The sequence below is a fragment of the Euwallacea similis genome, chromosome 1, assembly GCF_039881205.1.
Source record: "Euwallacea similis isolate ESF13 chromosome 1, ESF131.1, whole genome shotgun sequence".
In the NCBI taxonomy this organism is placed as follows: Eukaryota; Metazoa; Arthropoda; class Insecta; order Coleoptera; family Curculionidae; genus Euwallacea; species Euwallacea similis.
In genome coordinates this window covers 8,284,661-8,306,488 of record NC_089609.1, presented here as the reverse complement: position 1 = coordinate 8,306,488, position 21,828 = coordinate 8,284,661, and the positions used below count along the sequence as shown (strand labels likewise).

Here is a 21,828-nt window from a genome sequence, read left to right as displayed (position 1 = left end):
CGGTAGAAGGGGTACAACTGAATTCCCCGCAAAATTCCCAGATTTGACCCAATCAGACTTCTTTTTATGGAGTTATCTTAAGTCCAAAGTTTATGCCACTACTCCAGATATCTTGGAAGTATTACGGGAATGCATTATCAATGAATGCCGTCAAATAAGTCCCGAAGTACTCTAGAAGGTGCAACAGCGTTTCGCAACAAACTTGCTTCACTGTCAGAAAGTTAACGGACAGTATTTTAAACAATTGATTTAGATGTTTTTGCGTTTTATATATCATAGTAGTGTTCATACAGAAATAAACGATTTACTTGTCAACGGTTGTTTCAAAGTAACAAATTTTGGTACCACCATAAAGCCCTTCAAAAGAAATTTAATTTGATGTATCGCTCCACCCCCCTTTGCCATTTAAAATTTTAGGGCTGCTTCTTCCCCTGCCTAGGGGGTAAAGGAAATCATCGTCAACTTCTGATAAAAAACCTTTCCCTTCCATACTAAAGTTGATATGTTCGAGCATTTTTGCATAACTTCTTCATCAACTAACAAAATAGCTTTGTTTCATTTTAGTTGGTGTACTTTGTATATTGTACAAAAAAATGGTTAAATTAATTACGCAATCGGCAACACCACTGAATTTTAGCATAAAGCTTAGTTTAGACACGATAGTAACCTGCCTTAGTACTTCTCCAAATAACTTGCTATGGCATTTACACATAAGCAAATAGTTGAAACAATTTTTTTTCGCACATGCTATCTATACAGGCACTAACTGCATGCTTTTAGCAAGTGATTGCCATACCTGTATTTATCCAATATAGACAAATGTCACATCGTAGAAAAAAATTGCAGCAGTTGATGTTATGCAAAAAAAATAATGGAAGGTCTAGAAAGAGAATATCGGTTAAAGATTGGCTTGCTAGAAGGTCATCTTCTGGCACTTTTGCAATGTTGTTATCAAAGTTAAAAAATGAACATCCAAATCAGATGAAAAATTTTCCACGTATGTCAGAAGACGATTTAAATTTTTTGCTGGAATGCGTGTCTGAAAAAAATGTCAAAATTGGATACCAACATGCGTGAATCTATAAAACCAAGAGAACGATTAGCAGTTAAGATTAGAAATTTAAATGCATCAAAATATTTTCAAGTACTTTCGTATATTTCATAAGTACCTTAATCATTCCTTTTTTTAGATTTTTTCCACTTCTGATTAGTTTGTGTACGAAAATGATGATTTTTTCTCTAAATTTCAACTTCAGTTGTGTTAAATTTTTCAGCTATAGCTTTAAACGTTTTTTATTTTCTTACCCTATTTCTATAAACTTTTGATTCGATTTGTTATAACTCAAGAAATGCTTCACATAGGCTTATTAAAGCAAAAGATTCTTCCTTTGACCAAACACGTTTTTCTTCTATAGGGTAAGTTTTTAGTAATGGAAAACAGAACAATGACAGATTTTTGACATAAAAATTCAGCTAAATTTATGTTATATCAAAAGTTAATAAAAACCGAGATACAGGGTGTCAAAGTGGAAAAATGAAATCACATTTTCTTTAATATCTTTCGAACACTTCGAGCTAATTTTACGAAATTTCTATCTAGGGATTTTTCGAGATGAGAAATTCAAATTTATCGACGATTTCGGTATATCTTTTAGAGAGCGCCAAAATCGTTGATTAGGACTCATTAAAACCGCTTCAAGTTTTTTGTGCTATGGTGTATATCATTTTGCACTCATAAAATATTTTTATGTTTATGTGTTTATTATTTTTATATTAAAAATCCGTCATTGCTCTGTATCCAATTACTAAAAACTTACCCTCTATACTTGCTCTTTTCACTTGCAGAGAACGTTTAACAAATCCGAAATAAATACTTATTTGCTAAAAGCTCTCTCAATTAATTAAGACCTGCAATTAATTATTTCCGCAACCACTTGCCGCAAATGTTATTATTTGTTGGAAGAGCACTCTCAAGCAATGTTTACATGATGCAATTCTTTAGAAAGTACTTTCAGATAAAAACTTGTGATAGTTTTACTTGCTCGTCTAATCTACGCTTTATGACGTGCATCGGTTTTAGTATTGAACAAGCTATACGTCGGCGAAACCGCGAAACCGCAAAACCAAGTGATTACAAAAACCAACATTTTCAGAAGACATTAAAAACTTTATATTTTTGGATTAATAATTCTGATTTATTAAAAAATAATTGCTAACTACTTTAGATTTATTATTCTAGCATTTGTATAGCAATTAGTAAATAATTTGTTAATTTTTGTGTTTAATGTTAGGTTTTGATATTTAGATTTGGTGCATAAATGCTGGTTAATGATATTTCCATTTACTCTAAAGTACGGTTTAATATTGTTTTAAAATATTCATTTAATATCGAAAGTACAAAAAATAAAAAATATTCTTTCTCAAAATAAACACAAAAAAACATAAACTAAAACAAATATAAATGCAGTCAGCTATAATCTAATATTCATTTAATGAGGTAATAAGTCATAACATTCGTGTACATCTAAGGGTAAGACAGTTTTAAGTTGTTACAGATGTTGATATTTTTGTTCTTTTATTTTTATACGAAATTCATATACAGTAATGTTCGCTTATAACGAACCCCAAGGGACCGTAGTAAATAGTTCGTTATAACCGAAGTTCGCTATAAGCAATAAATGGTGTTATGATTGTTTTTTTAATTAATACATAACTCACTTTATTTACATACATATACAGGGTATTTCAAATTCGACCCTCACCATTGGGATCTCGGAAACTAGAGGAGATACGAAAAAGTTTAAATGGGGGCAAAGTTGCGCAATCTAGTGCTTGATCGAATACCGTTTTCAAAATTTTAATTTTCCGAGCACTTCCGAAGATATCCGAGAAAAACTAAAAATTGGAGAATCCATTTTTATTTTTTTTTAGCGTTATTTGACAAGAAAGGTTAAATCCGTAAGCACATTTTCATTGTCACTTTTTCTCAGCTACACAAAGATATATTCAAATTTGCGATCCGACGTTTCGTCTTTCGACTACCATCATCAACTTTATTTTTTCTTATGGGCGCCATATTGGATTTTTCGACAAAAAAATAGTGCGTTTCATTCTGAATTCATTGATATAGAACTTCTTATAATTTACTTTTTTAAAAGCCGAAATATTTAAATAAAAAGAAATATTACATAGTTGGCCTTGACTCCATCGAAAGACTTTCTTTTGTTCGCGTTATATGACAGAACTTCTCAAACGAATTTAGAGCGTGTGCAGATTTCCAATGAAAATGAGTTTCCGAAGTGAAGAAAAACGAGATATGTTAAGACTTTATTACAAATTTGATAGGAACAGTACGAAAACAGCTCAAATGTATTTTGAGTTATATCCGGAAAGACAACAGCCGCATAGAACATTATTTAAAACTTTGGACGAACATTTAGCTGAGTTTGGTGCTTTTGAAAAACCTAAGATGAAGTATGGAAGCAGAATGAAAGAAGATACTAGAAATAACCTACTGGCAGAGACAAAACTAAATTATTATTAAATGATACAACAAGTGTTCAGATTGACGACCTTCCTCCTGCATACATAAACGAACACGTCTATTTAAATTAGTGACAGCCCTAATAATATTTCTCCTTCTGATTACTCTACATTGTGTAATGATGTTTTCTCTAAGTTCTTCTATTGTGTTATAACCTCGATTCTCATATATTCTATTTTTCAAAGTGCCCCACAAAAAAGTCGTCAATTTGAGCACTTGTTGTAACATTTAATAATAATTTAGTTTTGTCTCTGCCAGTAGGTTATTTCTAGTATCTTCTTTCATTCTGCTTCCATACTTCATCTTAGGTTTTTCAAAAGCACCAAACTCAGCTAAATGTTCGTCCAAAGTTTTAAATAATGTTCTATGCGGCTGTTGTCTTTCCGGATATAACTCAAAATACATTTGAGCTGTTTTCGTACTGTTCCTATCAAATTTGTAATAAAGTCTTAACATATCTCGTTTTTCTTCACTTCGGAAACTCATTTTCATTGGAAATCTGCACACGCTCTAAATTCGTTTGAGAAGTTCTGTCATATAACGCGAACAAAAGAAAGTCTTTCGATGGAGTCAAGGCCAATTATGTAATATTTCATTTTATTTAAATATTTCGGCTTTTAAAAAAGTAAATTATAAGAAGTTCTATATCAATGAATTCAGAATGAAACGCACTATTTTTTTGTCGAAAAATCCAATATGGCGCCCATAAGAAAAAATAAAGTTGATGATGGTAGTCGAAAGACGAAACGTCGGATCGCAAATTTGAATATGTCATTGTGTAGCTGAGAAAAAGTGACAATGAAAATGTGCTTACGGATTTAACCTTTCTTGTCAAATAACGCTAAAAAAAAATAAAAATGGATTCTCCAATTTTTAGTTTTTCTCGGATATCTTCGGAAGTGCTCGGAAAATTAAAATTTTGAAAACGGTATTCGATCAAGCACTAGATTGCGCAACTTTGCCCCCATTTAAACTTTTTCGTATCTCCTCTAGTTTCCGAGATCCCAATGGTGAGGGTCGAATTTGAAATACCCTGTATATTTTAAAAAAGTCAACAAGTAACATTCTTCAACTAGTAACCAATTTAAATAATACATATTTGTTAAATTTAACAACACTTTTTAGGAATTAGAAAGAAAAAAATCGCTAATTTTGGTTTGTTTTATTGTGGTGAAATGAATTTCATTTATATGTAATTCCACATGGGCTATTCCATCGAGAACATTTTGTGGAGTATTTCGCGATTGAAGAAATTGACGAATACTAGAAACATATCGAAGTGCTTCTGTGGTTGTAGGAACGGATATTATTTCATTATTCTCATATGCTGCATCTTCGTCTTCCTCATCATCATCATAAGTGTCAGATGCAGAAGACACAGACGTAATAATGGCATTATCGTCTAAAAACTCAACGCTCACAAGATTGTCATCCACATGAACAAATTCATGAAAATCGTTGTTGGTTTGAAGAAAATCCTCTTGAATATCGGTTTTATTTTTGCATTGATTTTTTTTAAGCCATTCGACTAATGGTAAGTCATCATCTGAATCAAAATTCTCATTTTCGAGAAAACCGGCATGTCGAAAACAATTTCTAATCGTTTGCTTTGACACCTTTTGCCATGCCATATGAATAAAGCGTATTGCATCCAAAAGAGTAATAATAAATTTTTCCTTACCACTATCCATACAAGATATCATTTCCGAGAGGAGGAGTCGTCGATAATGACTCTTTAGACTATGGATAACACCCTGATCCATGGGTTGTAATTTAGAACTAGTGTTTGGTGGCATAAACACTAACGTAATCCACATCAAATTTTTAACATCGGGATGAGCCGGACAATTATCCACTAACAATATGATTTTTCTTTTTTTACGGCGTAATTCTTCATCCCATTCACGTAATGCATTTATAAAAATCTCTGAATTCATCCATGCCCTTTTATTGGACTTATAAGTTACTGGCAATTGTACAATATTCTTAAAACATCTAGGGTTTTTAGATTTTCCAATTACCAATAACTTTCTTTTTTCGGATCCTGTCAAATTCGCTACAACAAATATAGTGATTTTTTCTTTGGAAAGCTTTCCACCTTCACAGGTTTGCCCTTTAAACTTTAGTGTTCTATCAGGTGTAAGCTTGAAGAATAAACCGGTTTCATCTCCATTGAAGATGTCCTCATCTTTAAAGTTTGACCTAATTATTGGCCATTTGTTTTGCAGCCAGTCATCTACAATGTTCATATCAACTGAAGTCGATTCTCCAGCAATTCTTCCACTCGTAATATTATGCCTTCTTTTGAACCTTTCGATCCAGCTTCTATTAAATTTCGGTTCCTGGTTTCCGGACACCTTACTTGCAAAATCTTCAGCTTTTGATTGTAATATAGCACCGCTAACAATTGCGTTATTATTTCTTTGTTGAGAAAACCATTTTAAGAGTCTTTGGTCAACTTCATAATTATTGGGCTTTTTGATTTTTTTTACATTTGAATGTTGTCCACTTTCGAAGGTTTTTAGGATTGTTTCTTTATTTTTCCAAATTGTTGCAACCTAAAATTACATATGTATAGTCAAATTTTAATTCGTATTAATACTATTTCAAATTACATAATTTATTACAAAGCCGGAAAATTACTGGAATAACAAAAAAAAATATCTGTGAACATTGCATATTTTATTGTTCTTACCGTTGATTTACTTAATCCCATTTCTGAACAAATTTCACTCTGTTTGGCATGTCTCTGCAACCGTTTAACAATGTCATATTTACAATTTAAAGTTAAAGCTTTACGTTTTTTTTTTTTAATGATATAACTCATGATTTTTTTAACGAACGAATTCTTTGAACGCTATCAATATACTGGAACAACTGTGTCGTTTGTGTCAGCAATTTGCTTCAAACGATTTTGGACTTTCCCCGAGAATTGTTTACTTTTCTTCTTTGGGATTTCGGTAAAATCCCGCGTTAAGTTCGTTATAACCGTAAAGTTTTTCTATTCTTCTAAAAATTTAAGGTTCGTTATAAGCGAAAGTTCGTTGTAAGCGGGTTCGTTATAAATGACAAAAATAACATACGTTTAAATGTACTTGAGTTCGTACTTCATAGATTAGTTCGTTATAACCGAAAATTCGTTATAAGCGGGTTCGTTATAAGCGAACATTACTGTAATTGGCTAATCTGTTCATTTATAGTTTTACACCTTTGAGGTAAGATAGTCCATTCATCAGAATAATAACTTTTAAATGAGATCCCAATATTTTTTTGTATTTGAGGCATTTTATGTCGTTCGCATGTAAATTAATCGTTTTCTTGCCTGGTCTAATACTTCGATAATATCGCAAGTTTAAGTAATCCATAACCCACGTATGATCTAAGAATTTTTACTCCAAAAGGTTGCTTTAAGCGAGCCTTCTTGCAAACGTCGATACAATCGAATAGAGGTTTTATATCTTTATTTTTGAGCTTTCTCTGTATCAAACTGTGCACACTGTCCACTTCCATTTGAGTATGTTCTTTTTCTAAAAATTTTTGAATTATAATGACATTCTTTTCGTTAGCAAAGTGGTATTAAGAATTACTCAACGTACAATTACGGTTTTGATAACCGCAGCCATTACTATAAAGTATGATAGTTTTTGTATGTGGATTTTTATATATAAGACTGGAAAGATGTTTGGTAATTAGCGTTGCAAAAACGTTAGCTTCGAGACCACCTTCAGCTTTGTACCATAAATAACAAGAGACTTCTTTGTCAATTAAGTTAAATGTAATAAAATTGTGCACGCATAACTTAGTTTTATAGTAAATAGTGGAAGCTTGAAGTACAGATGCAAGCTTTACAGACTGAAAGTCCATAGTTAAAACTATAATCTCTTTATTTTCCATTTTCATTGCTAATTCTTTGTTTGTTTCTTTCTCTTTTCTTGCCTCTTCCTTTCTTTTTATGTGGCTATCGTAATGTTCTTGCAATATATTTTTGGTCCTACATTCAATACACATATAACATTGGTTTTTCCTTGGTTTGTGCATATATGTTTTTATTTTCATTTGTTTTTTCAAATAAACTAAATTTAGTGCTTTGGTATCATTAATATCACAATATTCTTGATCTAATCGGAAAATATCAATTTTTGTTTAAAACAATGGTTCCAGGTACAGTCTTTAGGTTGATTGTCTGCAATAGTGTGATTCGAATTTAGGAAATTCGTCTAAAAATCTGTTTAGCACTTCTAATGCTTTTTTTATTTCTACGGGTAATCTTGATTTACTGGGCATAACTATATTGTTGCTATTACTCATATTATTATTTGTTGCTGGAACTACCCAGTTTTTTACCATCCTTTCCTTTAAATCTAAAGTGTTTAAAAACATCTTGCATATCCGGAGATTTTCACCATCTTTTTTTAAATAATATTCAAATGTCAGTAGACGACTAGAATTCTCGTTTTTAGGACGTCGACTAGTTGCTGTAGCGATTAAAGATGAAACATACACTTTTTGCATATCTCATGACATTTTCCAGAAATATGAATAATAATAATAATATTTCTTGTCTATCACGATGGTTAAAGTTGCGGCAAAATATATTTTTTGCCTTCTTGCATAAAACAGATTGACAGGTTTGTTTCAGTTTTCTCTCTTCATTTTCGTTTACATAAGAGTATTTTCCAGTAATTTTACTTTTCCTTAACGTTTGATATCTATAGCCTTTTTCTCTTAACTTCTTATTTCTTTTTCTTAAATCCTTTTCTGCTTTGTATTTATCTATTTTCTCATCTATTTCCATGACTTCAGCTTCCTCCGTAGACTTATCCAACTGCGATACATTTTACTCCTCATCTGGACGGTAGTAATTTTCTTCAGGTTCTAGGATATCGTCATTTTCAATTTGAATTGAATCAGTAACATTCAGAAATTTAACACTTGGTGAAATATTGCCTTGACTTGAAATATTAGTTCCTTCATTAGTGATATATTGTGTTGCTTCTGTTATATCGGTTGAATTGATTTTTTAAATTGAGCTCGAAGCTGTGTAAAATACCAAAAAAATCTTCAAAACATTATCGCTCTCTAGAATTTGCCGCAATTTCAAGTCCGAAAGCGGTTTATCCCGTGCCATGTCAAAAACAAGTATCTGCAAACACAAGTAAAACTGTTTCAGAATAGTAATTTGCAAAAATACGTAATTGCATTGTATTTTTTAAAACGATTATTAAGGTGTTTTTGTTTTGCGAACACTATATATTCATAAAGAAATTAATAATATGTATGTATATTGTCTAACATTAATTTAATTGTTTTGATATATTTGGTTTAAACAAAATAACGTACTTACCCATTAAAAATTGAACACAACAATTTGAGAAGTAAATCACATGGCGAACTGTTAGATACTTGTTCTTGCTGGCTCATTTATTTTATCATTTCAACACTTGGTTTTCAATATGCGTATTTCAAAATCTTAGTATTTTTTGTCGGTTAAGAACTTTTGTACACGGATGCGGCTTCATATAATCGAATAAATAACGCAAAAAACTCATTTTTGAATTTTTGCTAGTTACTTGGTTTTGCGGTTTTGCCGACGTATATTTTGATTTGACGGCTATTGGCGACAAAGGGAGATCGAAAGTGGAATGTGCACCCAGTAAATCAATAGCGTACTAAACTTGCTGAATGATACGTAGTGGACTGATCGATATTATAAACACTTAAGAATTACCCAGTCTATGTTTAATTACATCTTGCAGGTTATTGAACTAAGAATCATCCATCAGCGCGGAAGAAAAATTAGTAGTAACACCTATATGATAAGAAAAAATCTCTAATTAAAAAGAATACCCTCACTTAAAAAAACTTATACTGACATTTTATGGCAGAATGCATTATTTTTACATAGGTGCAGCAGTGTCATAATAATAGTATTAATAAACTAGACACTAAGACTAAAATAAATACAAAATAAAACTTATACAGTGGTAAATATTTGTTAGTCAAATTTAATTCTCTTTAAAGTGAGAATGAGGACATTATTGGTATTATTTGAGGACTGGGGGGCACTACTGATTGAGCTTGTTACTGGCCCAATCAGCTGAGTATGAGCATTGTTGCTGTATGGGGGAACGGGGAGTTAAGAGAATCAATCACAGGTCAAGTTTTAAGCACCTTGCAGTTGAAAAACGAAATATTTTGTTTCTTGCTTTACGACGAGGAGAACGGCGAGGTGCGATGCTTTACTACATTTTTACCTTTACCTTTTACAACTTACGTTAACAGTTCTTCATAGTTTTAAGTCTCAGATTTAATCCAGAATCGCGCAATCCTTTACCGTCTCTTCCTGCTACTTTAATGGACTTTAAGAAGAATTTGCATTACCAGAAGTTTCCAGGAATATGTGGTTTAGTAAAAAGAAATCAAAGGCTTTACTCACAATGTCTAAACCTGCATCTTTTATACTCATTAGGCTTAGTCCGCATCTTAATGTCTTTTCGATTTGTTGTGCTTCTTTCAACCTGTGGTTTTATTAGTAAGATATTAGTTCTCCTTTAAGCTTTCGTTTTCGTTCATTTAGCTTCAGAAGAAGCTTTTTCTTTCTTCTATAATAAACATAACTGTTTTCATACTTTCCCTGTTTTGTTCATGACAGCGTACTTGTTTCAATTGTTTTTTCTTCTTTTGTTGTTTTCGCCTTGTTTTATTCCTACATTCTTCCTACTTTATTCCTATCAAACCGGTTACATCGACATGGACGTTTCTTTTTTACCTGTTTGATGGGTTTGATTTTGGATTTTGCAACATCTTAGTCTCAGATTTGTTTATATTAATAAATATTCTAAATCTACCAAGAAATCCAATCAGCATCACTTACACTGACTACCTAAGTTTTGTGACAACACTCGTGCTAAGTGTGAAATTCCTGAACACACCCAGCTGCGTTGCCTTGTCATTAGTCGCTGTCTATCAAACGCCAATCCGCCAACTTGATTGGACGTCAGAAGGCTGTCGTAACTCAGAAAAAGAATTTGATGACAAAAGAAAAACAAAAGCAAATAAAGCCAAATTGGAAGCGAAGAAATATTTCTGAAAGCCCCTCGAATACATAACGAATTTTTATTGTCTCTAGTTTTTCTCGTTGATCCAATTATGGGCCGAAAATGTAGCGTGCGAAGCTGCTCTTCAGACTCTACCAAGCCAGAACACATCGGCGTTACCTATCATAAAATACCTTCTCACACGGACGTCCGCCCCAAATGGCTCTCCCTTTGCCACATACCTGAAGAAAAAATCACTTCCAAGCTCTTATATGTGTGTTCAAGACATTTCCTTAGGGCAGATTTTTGCAACTTCAAAGGCAAAAAGTATATGCTGAGACATGGAGTCTTACCAAGTGTGTTTCCATGGGATAAATCAAAGCTCGATGCCATTAAAGCTGTGGTAAAGAAAGAGGATGGCGGCAAGAAAGATCAGGAGAAAAAGAGGTTTACAAATATAGTATCAAGTGAGGCTTCATTAGAGGTTTCTCCAAATAATTCCGTAACAGAAGAGGATTTGATAAAATGTGATGTTAAAGATGAGCTGAATGAAGGCACTAAAGAATCTAAGAGTGCTGTAAAAACAGAGGAGTCAGTTACTGATCAAGATGAGTTTTTATTTGGTATGTTTGTTATTTATGTGACTATTACTTTTGTCTTAAAATATACCTAATATTTCACATAGATACAAAGCCAGAAATAACTTCAGAAGACAGCCTAAATAACTTCATGAATGAACCTACTGATTCATTTGATCAACACCAAAGATCACAAAATGCCACCCCAGTAATTTCTCCAATTCATTTTGACATAAACTCGAAAATCGAGGTGCTTGATAACAACAACATGTGGCATCTTTGCAAAATAAATGAAGTTGATTATGAGGAGAATGAAGTGCTGGTACATTTTGAAAAAAAATCAAATAAATGTGATGAATGGATCTCCATGTCAAGCTCTAGATTGAGGCCTTTCCACATGAAACTCCCAGAGGTTTTTGATGTGGGGGATCGATGTATGGCTACATGGAGTGATAATAGGAAGTTTCCAGCCACTGTAACAAAAAAACTAAAAAATGGTGAGTTAATAGTTTATCAGTAAAGGAAAATACATAATTTGATGGTAGTATTGGAACAAATTAGATGAACTAATGACAGTCCTCCACTGTAACCTGAAGTTTAGTGTGACCCATTAAATATAAGATGCTCTCCATTTTACAGCTTGTTCCCTAATTGGTATAGGTTCTTTGCAAACTTCACCACCTCTATAAGAGATGTTCTATTTAACTCTTATGGCTTAATAACTACTTTGCCAATCATATCAAATCTGAGAGGTTTGAAAACAGATTACACATCTGTAAGAAATGCATCATTTTAAATTTGAAATAACATATTTATTAATAAAAAACCTTGCCTCAGAGACATGACATCAACTACCAACAACCCCAAAAACTTTTCCTATCTTCCTCTCTATTTATAAAATTAGGCATAACTTATGTATCTGAAAATAGTGCTCTTCCATGGCTTGAACTCATTACCAAACCCTTAAATCATTAGTGACACAGATAGGCCTTGAGTGATCTCATCTGCTCAGGAGATCTACAGCCATGCCAGATAATGGGTGCAGTCTTGGAATTTCATTTGAGGTCCATTTTCAAGCAGATTCTCAATGACGTTTAGAATGGCCCCTTAGTAGTCTATAGCGGGTTCGCGTTCAACGCGGCTTCTGGGAAGTTAGGGTGGATGAATAATTCAAAACTCTTTTAGAGGTGCTGTATAGCAGATACCCTCAGTACTGCGCGATTTCTTCGCCACTTAATTGGGAGTTGACCTTCCTTCCTTTTCCTTGTTTTCTCGAGGTAGGTAAATACACGGTTTAGGGGACCCTTATAGACAACACCCCATTCGAGCAGCACCATATGGTCTTTTCTTAACAGATAAACTTCAAAACTTTTGGCCATCGTCCCTTTAAACAGGCAGGAGTCGCTATCTGAGAAGATTTTAAGTAGGTCTGGGGAGTAACGTCTTCTTCGGTAGGATTTTCTTTTGCTTCGAATCAGTAATTAGTGGAGCCGTTTTACCAATTCGTTTTGATTCTCCTTGATCTCGGATAAATTTAAACTTGCATCTATGTACTATTCCTACAAATTCGTAAAAGATTTGATCTACCGCACTTGAGCCCTCATACTGTCAGACAGTTAAAAACAGTTTCGCGCTATTTTCTTGAGAATGCTCCATTTATGACACAGTTCCTCTGAGCCGTTCAGTCCTCTACAGATTACAACATCTTGACTTGGGAGAAGTATATCAACCTTCCTTGCCAAGATCCGATGTTGTTAGTTTAGTAGCAGAGGCAGTTCTTGCAGAGACTGGCTTTTCACCACAAACATCTGTCTTAGTCTTGGTAGTAGAAAAAGACATTATTAAATTTATATTTGTCAGTTTTCTTTGCTTCCAGCTCGGCTCATACTTATTTCTTACATTTTACTATTAGGAAACTAAGAATCAGATTTTATGATAAATTTAGCTGCATGAGGTTAGAGGAATTCCTCACTTTTAAAATATTTTCTATGATCTTTAAGGAAGGAATATATCACCTCTCCTTAAGCAGTAATTACCTATATCTTTAGTACTACTGGCTTTGTTGGATTCTCGTGGCAAGTTTTCATTAAGCTTTATCAGTTTTGACTTAGATGGCTTATCTGACCCGCTTCAGTTTCTGAGTCAACAAATACACTTAAACAATTAAAATTGGATTTTTAAGCTTTGGATAACTGTAATCATACTTTAATATCAGTTTAAAATGAATAAAAATAAAATATATCAATATAACGATAGTAGGTATCCTCTAGAGATAAGCAAAATGCAATTTTATCAAGTCATATTAGAGATATACTTCCTTGTTTAACTTATTTTTTACATAATCCATTTAGATACCTATGAGATTCTATTCGATGACGGCTTTACGAAAGTCTTAAAAAGCCGAAAAATGTCTAAATTGAATACGGCGAAACCTCCTCAGTCCTCGCCGCTTTTCGAACCAGTCAAAACTACGAAACAAGAGCGACGAGATAAAAAACGAAAGCTGAATGTAGCCGCTTTGTTTTCAAAAAGGGCGCGACTGACTGGTGAAGAAAAGAGACGTAAAACTACTCCTGCGCCTGTGCTAACAGAGGAGGCTCCATCTCCCGAGTCTCAGACATCTCAGGAGGATTGGAACTTGCCAGATGCGGATAGCAGTGCTGTTACTGTGGACGGTTCTTTGCCGATATACGAGTGGTATCCCACGTAAGTTTAATTGATGGAATTTCGTTTTTTAGTTGCTTTTACTTTTTTGAAAATTTTAGAAAACTTAAAAAATTGTTCTATATTTGGTAAAGTTGTTGATTTTTGAAAATGTATCCTTTTTTTTTAACTTCTGAAGTTTACGTTTATTTATATTTTTGAAAGTATTTTATAGACCCGTTTATCCTTTATTCTTGTTTTCTTTTTGATAATTTTCAAATTTTGTTCATAACTTAATGGTTTTTACAGTTGGAAAGGGGGCAAACCTGAAGGTATAGAATCAACGCTAGATGGAGCAGATGGCTTAAGGAAATCTACCATTGTTCCCGACCCCAGATTACCTTCAGGATGGACTAAACATTTGACGAAAAGAACCTACGGTCATTCCTCTGGAAAATGGGACACAGTTATAGTGGCGTAAGAATTTATTTGTTGACATTTTTTAGCTCCATTTACCCATATAGGTCTCTCTTCTATCCATATGTATTGTCTTCTAAGAAAAAACTGTGATATTTTTGTATGCATAGAGGATTAAAAAAAACACGAGTCAGCGTAATGCGTAGTGATTTTTTTACTAATCAAATTGAATGAATGAGTAGAAATTTAATTGCGCCAAATTTTCTAACAAATGTTAATTCAATAAATGATTTTCATTGCCTAACTATGGTTAGAAATGTTACTTAGTAGTGAAATATCTTATTTTTAGTGTAGGACAAGTGTTGAATGAAATACTCAATATTAGATACTTTGTCGGCGACTTTGAATTGACAATTAATTACATCGTAAGAATATTAATAACGGCGTGTTGATGACATGCACGCAAATATATAATAATTCGACTGTAAGTGTTTGAGCCTGTACTCTTAGTTCATATTTCGTAACCTTTTGTCTTCCAACAAAAAATAGTTATTAATTTCTCTACATAGAAGATATTTAGAACAAAATCATTAACGCACAGCACCATGAGGCGCTTTAAAGTAATAAATTTTGAAAATTCAAAATTTTCTAGAAATATAGGTCCTAGAAACTGAACTCTGAAGTTGTGTTTCGAACGCCCATACATTCTAACAAAAAAGTTATATTTTCTTCTTTCACAGAGGGCATTTATAGCAAAAATATAGTAAACATTGGCGTGCCATCAGCCGTTTTCAAGTATATCATAAAGAGAAAATTGTAGGTATCCTAAACTCATATTTCAAAATAAAATAAGAACTGGTTAACTTGTTATTGTATTTATTATACAATCCCACTATTAACTATATAAAGTACTACTAGATTAGTTAATTCCTACAGTGATATTTTTATTCCATCAGGCCCGATGGCAAGAGATTCAGATCAAGGCGTGAAGTGAGCAATTATTTGGAGTCGCATCCTGGTATTGAAGCCACCCTTGACATGTTCAGTTTCAGTATATATCGCAGTAAAAGGAGACATATAAAACCGAAGCAGAAGGTTCCGAAGGAAGTTGCAGCCGTAGGAGAAGCAGAGCTGCCCTTGACTGAGGAAAATTTAGTTGAGAATGCGTCAGTTAAACCCGAAGAAGAGGATGGTTCAGTTAAACCCGAAGAAGGTAACATTGAGATTAATTAAAAGTAAATGTTATGTTTATACAGAGAAGAGAAAATGTATGCACAGCTTTTCGCCTTCCCTATATGTGATTCTAACTTGGAAAAATCGCATTTGCAATGATACTATAATACGATTTACATGGTTACTTTTTCCAGTCCCTGAACAACCCGTCGTAAGTCTGAAAATTGTTTTCGAAAACGATGCATATAAATGCCCAATTGATGGTTGCGATAAGACCTTCAGACGCGAAAATCTGGCGTTGATGCATGTGAAACATTACCATTCTGAATTCACGAAATATTTGGAATCTACGCCGAACGTCGCAGATTTAGCTTATGCTCGTACTGTGGGCGAAAGCCTGGATAGGTCTCCAGGAGCTAACAAGTCCAATAATATTAAATCTGACAGAGCCTCTGGTGAGTTTAATCTTGGCTAAGAAGAGGTTAAAAATAAAAAGTTTTACTGTGGTTTTTTAGTGACTCCTAAAGCTTCGAAAGTGATTTCGCAAGCAGATGCTGAAGGAGTAAGTCCCCTGGTTCAACCCGAGAAGAAAACTAGGGATTCGGAGATTATTAAATTATTAAATCAGAAACCAGCAGATGTTGCCGGGGAATTGCAGGCTTTGCCTTCAGGTAAGTTTAATATTTCAATGTTTTGTTGCAGTAGAATTTAGTGTGATGTAATACGGCGTGCCTCAGAAAAAAACATGGACAAAACATATTAGCATTTTCCTTAGGTAAAAATTGGTCAGTTATAATTTCCTTACATTTCGTTACGTACTTACATAAGAAAGTTTAAATGTAAAGTAGAGAAAAGAAACAAGAAAAAACACCGCCTGCCATAATATCAAAAAGATTTGATACGAATTGGCATTTTTTAGGTGTTTATTGCTTTAATTTTTGAGTATTAAGAAGGTGTTATGTTATGCCTAGCAGTAAGACATTGACATGAGTTCTGTCAAAGGGAATCCGATCCAGCGGTTAATGACAGAACTCCGACTTTTCAGTTATGTGTCTGCTACTGACTTTAAGATTATCGATATTGGCATTTTATGACGTCGTTTAGAGAAACATTATTAGAGAATTCATCTGTGATATTTCTCAAAATTACTAAATGTGATAGCATTGGTTATTTTACACGTCATTTTAAAGCTAAATTTATAGAGATATAGTGTTTTTAGTGTTTTTATCTGTAAAATATATTGATTGTGACTTCACTGAGAGGCTAAATTTCTAGCAGGATTTTTTTATTCGTTTATCTGATTTTAATAAAATTTCAATAATTTTAGAAAATCTAACAAAATTGTCCGCAAAAGACAAAAAATATAGATTAAAACATCAATCTATTAGCTAAGGCTGTTTTATCTTACCTTATCACTGATTAACTTGGTCAGAACGTCAAATTTAACAGGTTATAATAAATTATTTTGTCTGTGTTTTCCTAGGAGACTCTATATAAAGCTTGTAAATCTTAGACATGGTTGTAGCTATGTAGACAAAAAAAGAGTGAAATTGACGTAAAGTCACTTTAGAGTTGATTTTCTATTTATTTCGGCAACTCGATTAAGTAGGCCTGAGAGTCTTACGTGACGTACTTTTCAGGACTACCTTCAAACATGTATCCAGATATTAAATTAAAATATCTTCTAGGAAAGAGTGACGACATAGCGATGCGGGACGATGTCCACATCAAGAGCTTATGTTCGTCAAGATCCTCTCAAGGTAGTTCTCATTATATAACGCCGAATCTTTGTTTATTGGACCATAAAAATACTTTTCTGGAAAAGGAATTAGAGACATTATGAAGCAAAAACAAATATACTCGAGATTTAAGAAATTAATAATTCGAAGATTTTTCTATAATTTCCTTTCTAGGTATCAAAACTTTGCTTCCGGTGCGTTACACAAATCGGACTACTCCTGATGGTGGTGAAGAAAAAACTTCGAAACGTAAGAAAGGTGTAGTAGAGGCTGCAGATGCCCTGAAAGGTGAGTTTGAGCTTTTCAAACTTACATATACACTCATGTAAAGTCTGTTATCCTTGCCCAATTTGTAAATTATCTCTAAAATTACAAATAACATTAACTATTACATTATCCTTCATTGTTGACAAAACGCGTAACGTATGTGATATAATTGACATTAAGAGTTGACAGTTTTGTAGTGTGAAATTTTATAGACTGGTAATTAATCGGTCAAATATTCGGCAATATTAAACAATCTTACAACCCTAGAATATTGTATATAATAGTTTTTCGTATTATCAGTGCATTATATATATATATATTATATATATATTATATATATCATACATTTGAGAAATTACCCTAAAAAGATAAATTTCAAGGTGCAACACCGCACCAAACATCATTTTCAACTACACTCGCTGAACCACCGCCACCACCATCACACCAACTACCTCCTCAATCATCACAACATGCATCCTTCGGCCCACTGACGTCGGACGCTGCCAGTCAATCGTTGACGTCATCCAAAGACGTCGACGTCTCTCCTATACCATCCGCCTTCGACTTGGCGCCACCGCCAGCGGGACTTGACACGGCGCAAGCGCCTACTGTTACCCAATTCGATGGCGTCATTATCGAAGGCGGTAAAATTATTAAACTAGAGCGTATGAAGCAAGAGGAGATTATCAATTGCACGTGCGGCTTCGTCGAGGAAGATGGATTGATGATTCAGTGCGAGCTCTGTCTCTGTTGGCAGCACGCGTATTGCAGCAACATCCAGAAAGAGAGTGATGTGCCAGAGAAGTATGTTTGTTATATCTGTCAACATCCTTTGCGAGAGAGGAGAGCTGCAAGATTTTTGCATGATCAGGACTGGTTAAAACAAGTAAGCAAGTGCTTCTTTATTTCGCCTGTCTCTTTCCTTTTCATAATTATTCATAAGCAAGAAAAGACGGCTTTAGTTGGATTTTATTTAATTTTTCCTACTTCTAATTTTTCTGTTTTAGGGTGTTTTACCAGTGGCTTCCTATCATAGCAAAGACAAGCAACTCGAAAAACGTTTCCAAAAACTGAAAAAGTGCCACGACCTCTCTGGAGGACTTCTAGAACTCCGTGAATACCTAAATACTCTGGGTGTGAAGCTAAAAATCGCCGAGTGAGTTAATAAAATCCTCTATATACTTGCCATTTAAAACTTTTTCTCTAGAGCTAAAAATCACCCGAAACTCTACCTATGGTCCAAACTCTGGGAAAAACGAAAACTTCCCGAAAAATCTGACATCAAAAACGAAGTAGAAGACAGCAAACCTTCAAAACTATTAGAAAACGAATACTCATCAGAGAAAAATGATTTGGATTTCAAGTCCGACAACCCCAACGACTCGATGCTAATGATGATTCTAAAAGGTGGTAAAGAAGACATGCCGATGCTTAATATGCCAATGACGACAGGGCCGATTATACCTCGCCCTGAAACCGCCATTGACAGCGATGACTGTCGGTTGAACATGCTTAATCATATAGCCCATGCGGAATCGTTAGTTGAGGAGAGATTGGACGATTTCGAAAAACAATTAGAGGCGTTAGAGGAGGGAATGAATCTGGAGATGGAGAAAGATTATCCAAGATCAAGGCAGACGGTGGAACTGCTATTGAGGGATTTGGACATTTTGAAGCGGTTCAGTGAGTTGCCAATGTCGTAAGGAGTTCAATTTTTGTCAGGTTAATGGAGAAGTGACTTTTTCTTCTTCTTTTGTTTTTATAGAGTCTATGATATATTTTGTAGTAATTGAAGTTCACTTTAAGTGTGATTGTACTACAGGTTTGTATATATAAAGCTTGAAAATACAGGTTTTTGTTTTAAAATATGGATGCTTTTATTTAAATTTCCTTCATTGAAATGTTCGCACATTATTGACACTTCGAAAAAGCTTCATGGTGTGAGGAAATATCTGCGGAACAAACTTCATCAGTCGGTAAATATGGCTATAGCCAAAATAACTTGGGTTGAATGATCTAGAAGAAATGGATGTAGGATTGTTTTTTACAGTTTTGTCCGCCCTTTTAGGCGGCCTTTCATTAAAAAAGTAGGACACATTTTAGAGGGATGCTGGCAGTTATATATACACTTAGTCCTTGCATATCTTTGCTTATGTTGTTACATGTATAGTGAGTAGCCTATAAACATAGTCAATTTTAGCAAGATTAAATTTACAATGTTGTTCTTTGGATTCTAAATGATTGTGTGGACTAGAAAGCCATTGGTGACGCAAGTCACATGACATGGTTAGCATACTTGAGAGATGGAGGAGAAAATATTTACAATAAAAATCACCACTGTTGGGGACGGTTTTCTTGGGAAAACCCCTCTTTTTATATTTACGCCCCCTCTGCCAAACCGAGAGCATTTTAAATTTTCAACGAGGTACGTTTACAATGTTGTTAATTTACGACTTAAGCATTTTTACAAGCCTATTTGTTTTTTTTTGTTATATTTGGGGTGTATTTTGTGACAACCAAAATAACGAAGAATGCGAAATTGAATCGTTGTGTTGTTAAAAAATGTACGTCATAATGGCATAATTTCTTGATTAATATAGCAATAAAAAAATTTTACGATGAAGGGAAAATGGGTGGGTAGTATTTGGGCAAATTATCATTTATTATATTGTCAATAATATTCCGGATTACTACACAAAAAAAAACATATTTTAGTTGACCAATTTCTATCGATATCGTATCATTTTGTAGTAAATATCATGATTTTTCTAATAAAGTTTTACTTCGTGTGACCACCTGTAATGTCTGTGTGACCACTCGTATAAACTGCATCTGTGAGTCCCAACGAAATCCCAAAAAAATCACTTTCCAGCCGATTAATTTTCGTAAACAGGCCCTCATTTGATAGAAAGTTTCATACTATTTTTGATAGGAATAATATCACATTTCAAAGATACCTCGTATATTAAAAAACTTTCTCCGTGACCCGACATATCATGGGCACCGGAATTCCCGTTATATGATTAAAGTGGGTGGGAGATTATTTACTCGTTGCTTCAAGACTTATAATACTAAAGAAAAATCATCTTCTACGGTTATGTAACTGTTACTCAAGCACGTCTTACAGTTACATATATGTTTAAGCATATTAGGAACATTTCATAGAAATTTTTTAAACCTGAACGAAAATTCCGGTCCGAAAGCCAAACAAAAGAGAGAGTGTCTTCAATTTCGCGAAAATATTTACCTACACCCGCTTCAGCTCAGTAGATCTTCGACGTTTTGACATGGATAAATACAGTATTTTAGTCGTAGTAACGGTGTTTTTCTGCGAGAATGGCAGTCACGCTATTTACCCTTCAAACTCTAGTCACGCGAAAAGAAGCAACAACCCCGCAGTGTGGACAGAAGAGGGAGTTTGGGGGCCAATGTTAGAGGAGTGGGCGTTGGGAGCTAATAGCCATAGGTAGGTAAATGCGTTTATATTCAAAAACCTTTTCATAACGATTTTGTGTAATTTCTTAGAGAGAGCAGAGTAATGCAAATTCCAATATCAGACCACTCATACATCATCGAAAATAGAAAAGACGTCTCTCCTAGCAAAGAGAGCAAAATCAGTAGTAGTAAAATCGTTACTACAGGAAACCCCCAAAACAAACCCCCTCCCAGACAAGTATCAGAGACGGACTTATACTTATTAGGGGCAATTGAAAAACTCGTCTATAAAGTTGATTTTATGGAGAAACGGCTACGTAGGCTGGAAGAAATGCTTTACTATGTTATGGCTGGAAACAGAGTGGACATTGGTAAGATTGAATTAAGAACAAATTGATTAAAAATCTCATTATTGTTACAACCAGAACCATGTGCTGGAAACTTTAGCAGAGTGGGCCAAAACTGCTACTTATTTGTGAGCACTGCTGGGCGGGAATACGACTGGAAAGTGGCCAGCAAACATTGTAAGAAAATGGGGGCGGTGCTGGCTGAAATGGAAACAATCGAGGAAAATCAGGACATCATAACCCACATTCAAAACGACCCAACTCTTAAAGGTTTCCTTGAAAAAATATCTCAAAAACAAGTAATGCAATTTCTCCTTATCAGGTAAAGACTTTTGGGTAGGTGGCCTCAATCCAGGTCTCCTGTGGATTTGGAGCAATAGTGCTAGACCCATTTTGGCGCCGGGGTCACAGGACAATAAAGAAAACCCTTCGGCGGCAATTCAAGGGCAAGGGAGGTGTTTGAAGCTGGCCTATAATCCCGCCCTTAGGTCTTATGCCTACAAAGGGACCGACTGTTCTGTGCGATACAGCTATATTTGCGAATCCCCGGAGAATTCATCCAGCAATGAAATCCAGAGGTTGGGCAGGAGTAGGGAGATTCTTAATGATGAGGCGTGATATGCTTATTTAGTACGGATTAAGTGGTTT

At 34.2% G+C, this 21,828-nt stretch overlaps 3 protein-coding genes across 3 annotated transcripts; 2 read left to right on the top strand and 1 right to left on the bottom strand.

Annotated features, from left to right (window-relative positions):
- Positions 1 to 4,665: 4,665 nt before the first annotated feature.
- On the bottom strand, positions 4,666 to 6,668 carry LOC136411797 (tigger transposable element-derived protein 4-like). The gene is made up of 2 exons (XM_066394556.1): positions 6,240 to 6,668; positions 4,666 to 6,102 (listed from the first exon to the last, which is right to left on the bottom strand). The coding sequence occupies exons 1-2, from the start codon at positions 6,369 to 6,371 to the stop codon at positions 4,666 to 4,668; spliced, it is 1,569 nt and encodes a 522-aa protein (XP_066250653.1). The 5' UTR covers positions 6,372 to 6,668.
- Positions 6,669 to 10,537: 3,869 nt separating this feature from the next.
- MBD-R2 lies at positions 10,538 to 19,264 on the top strand. The gene is made up of 12 exons (XM_066405484.1): positions 10,538 to 11,204; positions 11,267 to 11,656; positions 13,511 to 13,865; positions 14,112 to 14,279; positions 15,176 to 15,432; positions 15,587 to 15,847; positions 15,908 to 16,063; positions 17,081 to 17,152; positions 17,306 to 17,419; positions 17,779 to 18,284; positions 18,406 to 18,554; positions 18,606 to 19,264. The coding sequence occupies exons 1-12, from the start codon at positions 10,694 to 10,696 to the stop codon at positions 19,099 to 19,101; spliced, it is 3,435 nt and encodes a 1,144-aa protein (XP_066261581.1). The 5' UTR covers positions 10,538 to 10,693; the 3' UTR covers positions 19,102 to 19,264.
- A 1,147-nt stretch (positions 19,265 to 20,411) lies between these two features.
- LOC136420095 (uncharacterized) lies at positions 20,412 to 21,808 on the top strand. Its single transcript, XM_066406863.1, has 4 exons — positions 20,412 to 20,864; positions 20,924 to 21,204; positions 21,259 to 21,450; positions 21,503 to 21,808. Exons 1-4 carry the CDS (start codon positions 20,686 to 20,688, stop codon positions 21,796 to 21,798), a joined length of 948 nt encoding a protein of 315 aa, XP_066262960.1. The 5' UTR covers positions 20,412 to 20,685; the 3' UTR covers positions 21,799 to 21,808.
- The last annotated feature ends 20 nt before the right edge of the window (positions 21,809 to 21,828 follow it).

Coding starts and splice junctions, on each gene's coding strand:
- MBD-R2 (XM_066405484.1), top strand. CDS start 10,694: ATGGGCCGAAAATGTAGCGTGCGAAGCTGCTCTTCAGACTCTACCAAG. Junction 13,866..14,111: donor ATATACGAGTGGTATCCCAC/GTAAGTTTAATT, acceptor TGGTTTTTACAG/TTGGAAAGGGGGCAAACCTG. Junction 18,285..18,405: donor ATCAGGACTGGTTAAAACAA/GTAAGCAAGTGC, acceptor TTTCTGTTTTAG/GGTGTTTTACCAGTGGCTTC.
- LOC136420095 (XM_066406863.1), top strand. CDS start 20,686: ATGGATAAATACAGTATTTTAGTCGTAGTAACGGTGTTTTTCTGCGAG. Junction 20,865..20,923: donor TTGGGAGCTAATAGCCATAG/GTAGGTAAATGC, acceptor GTAATTTCTTAG/AGAGAGCAGAGTAATGCAAA. Junction 21,205..21,258: donor TGGAAACAGAGTGGACATTG/GTAAGATTGAAT, acceptor TGTTACAACCAG/AACCATGTGCTGGAAACTTT.
- LOC136411797 (XM_066394556.1), bottom strand. CDS start 6,371: ATGAGTTATATCATTAAAAAAAAAAAACGTAAAGCTTTAACTTTAAAT. Junction 6,103..6,239: donor TGGGATTAAGTAAATCAACG/GTAAGAACAATA, acceptor ATGTAATTTTAG/GTTGCAACAATTTGGAAAAA.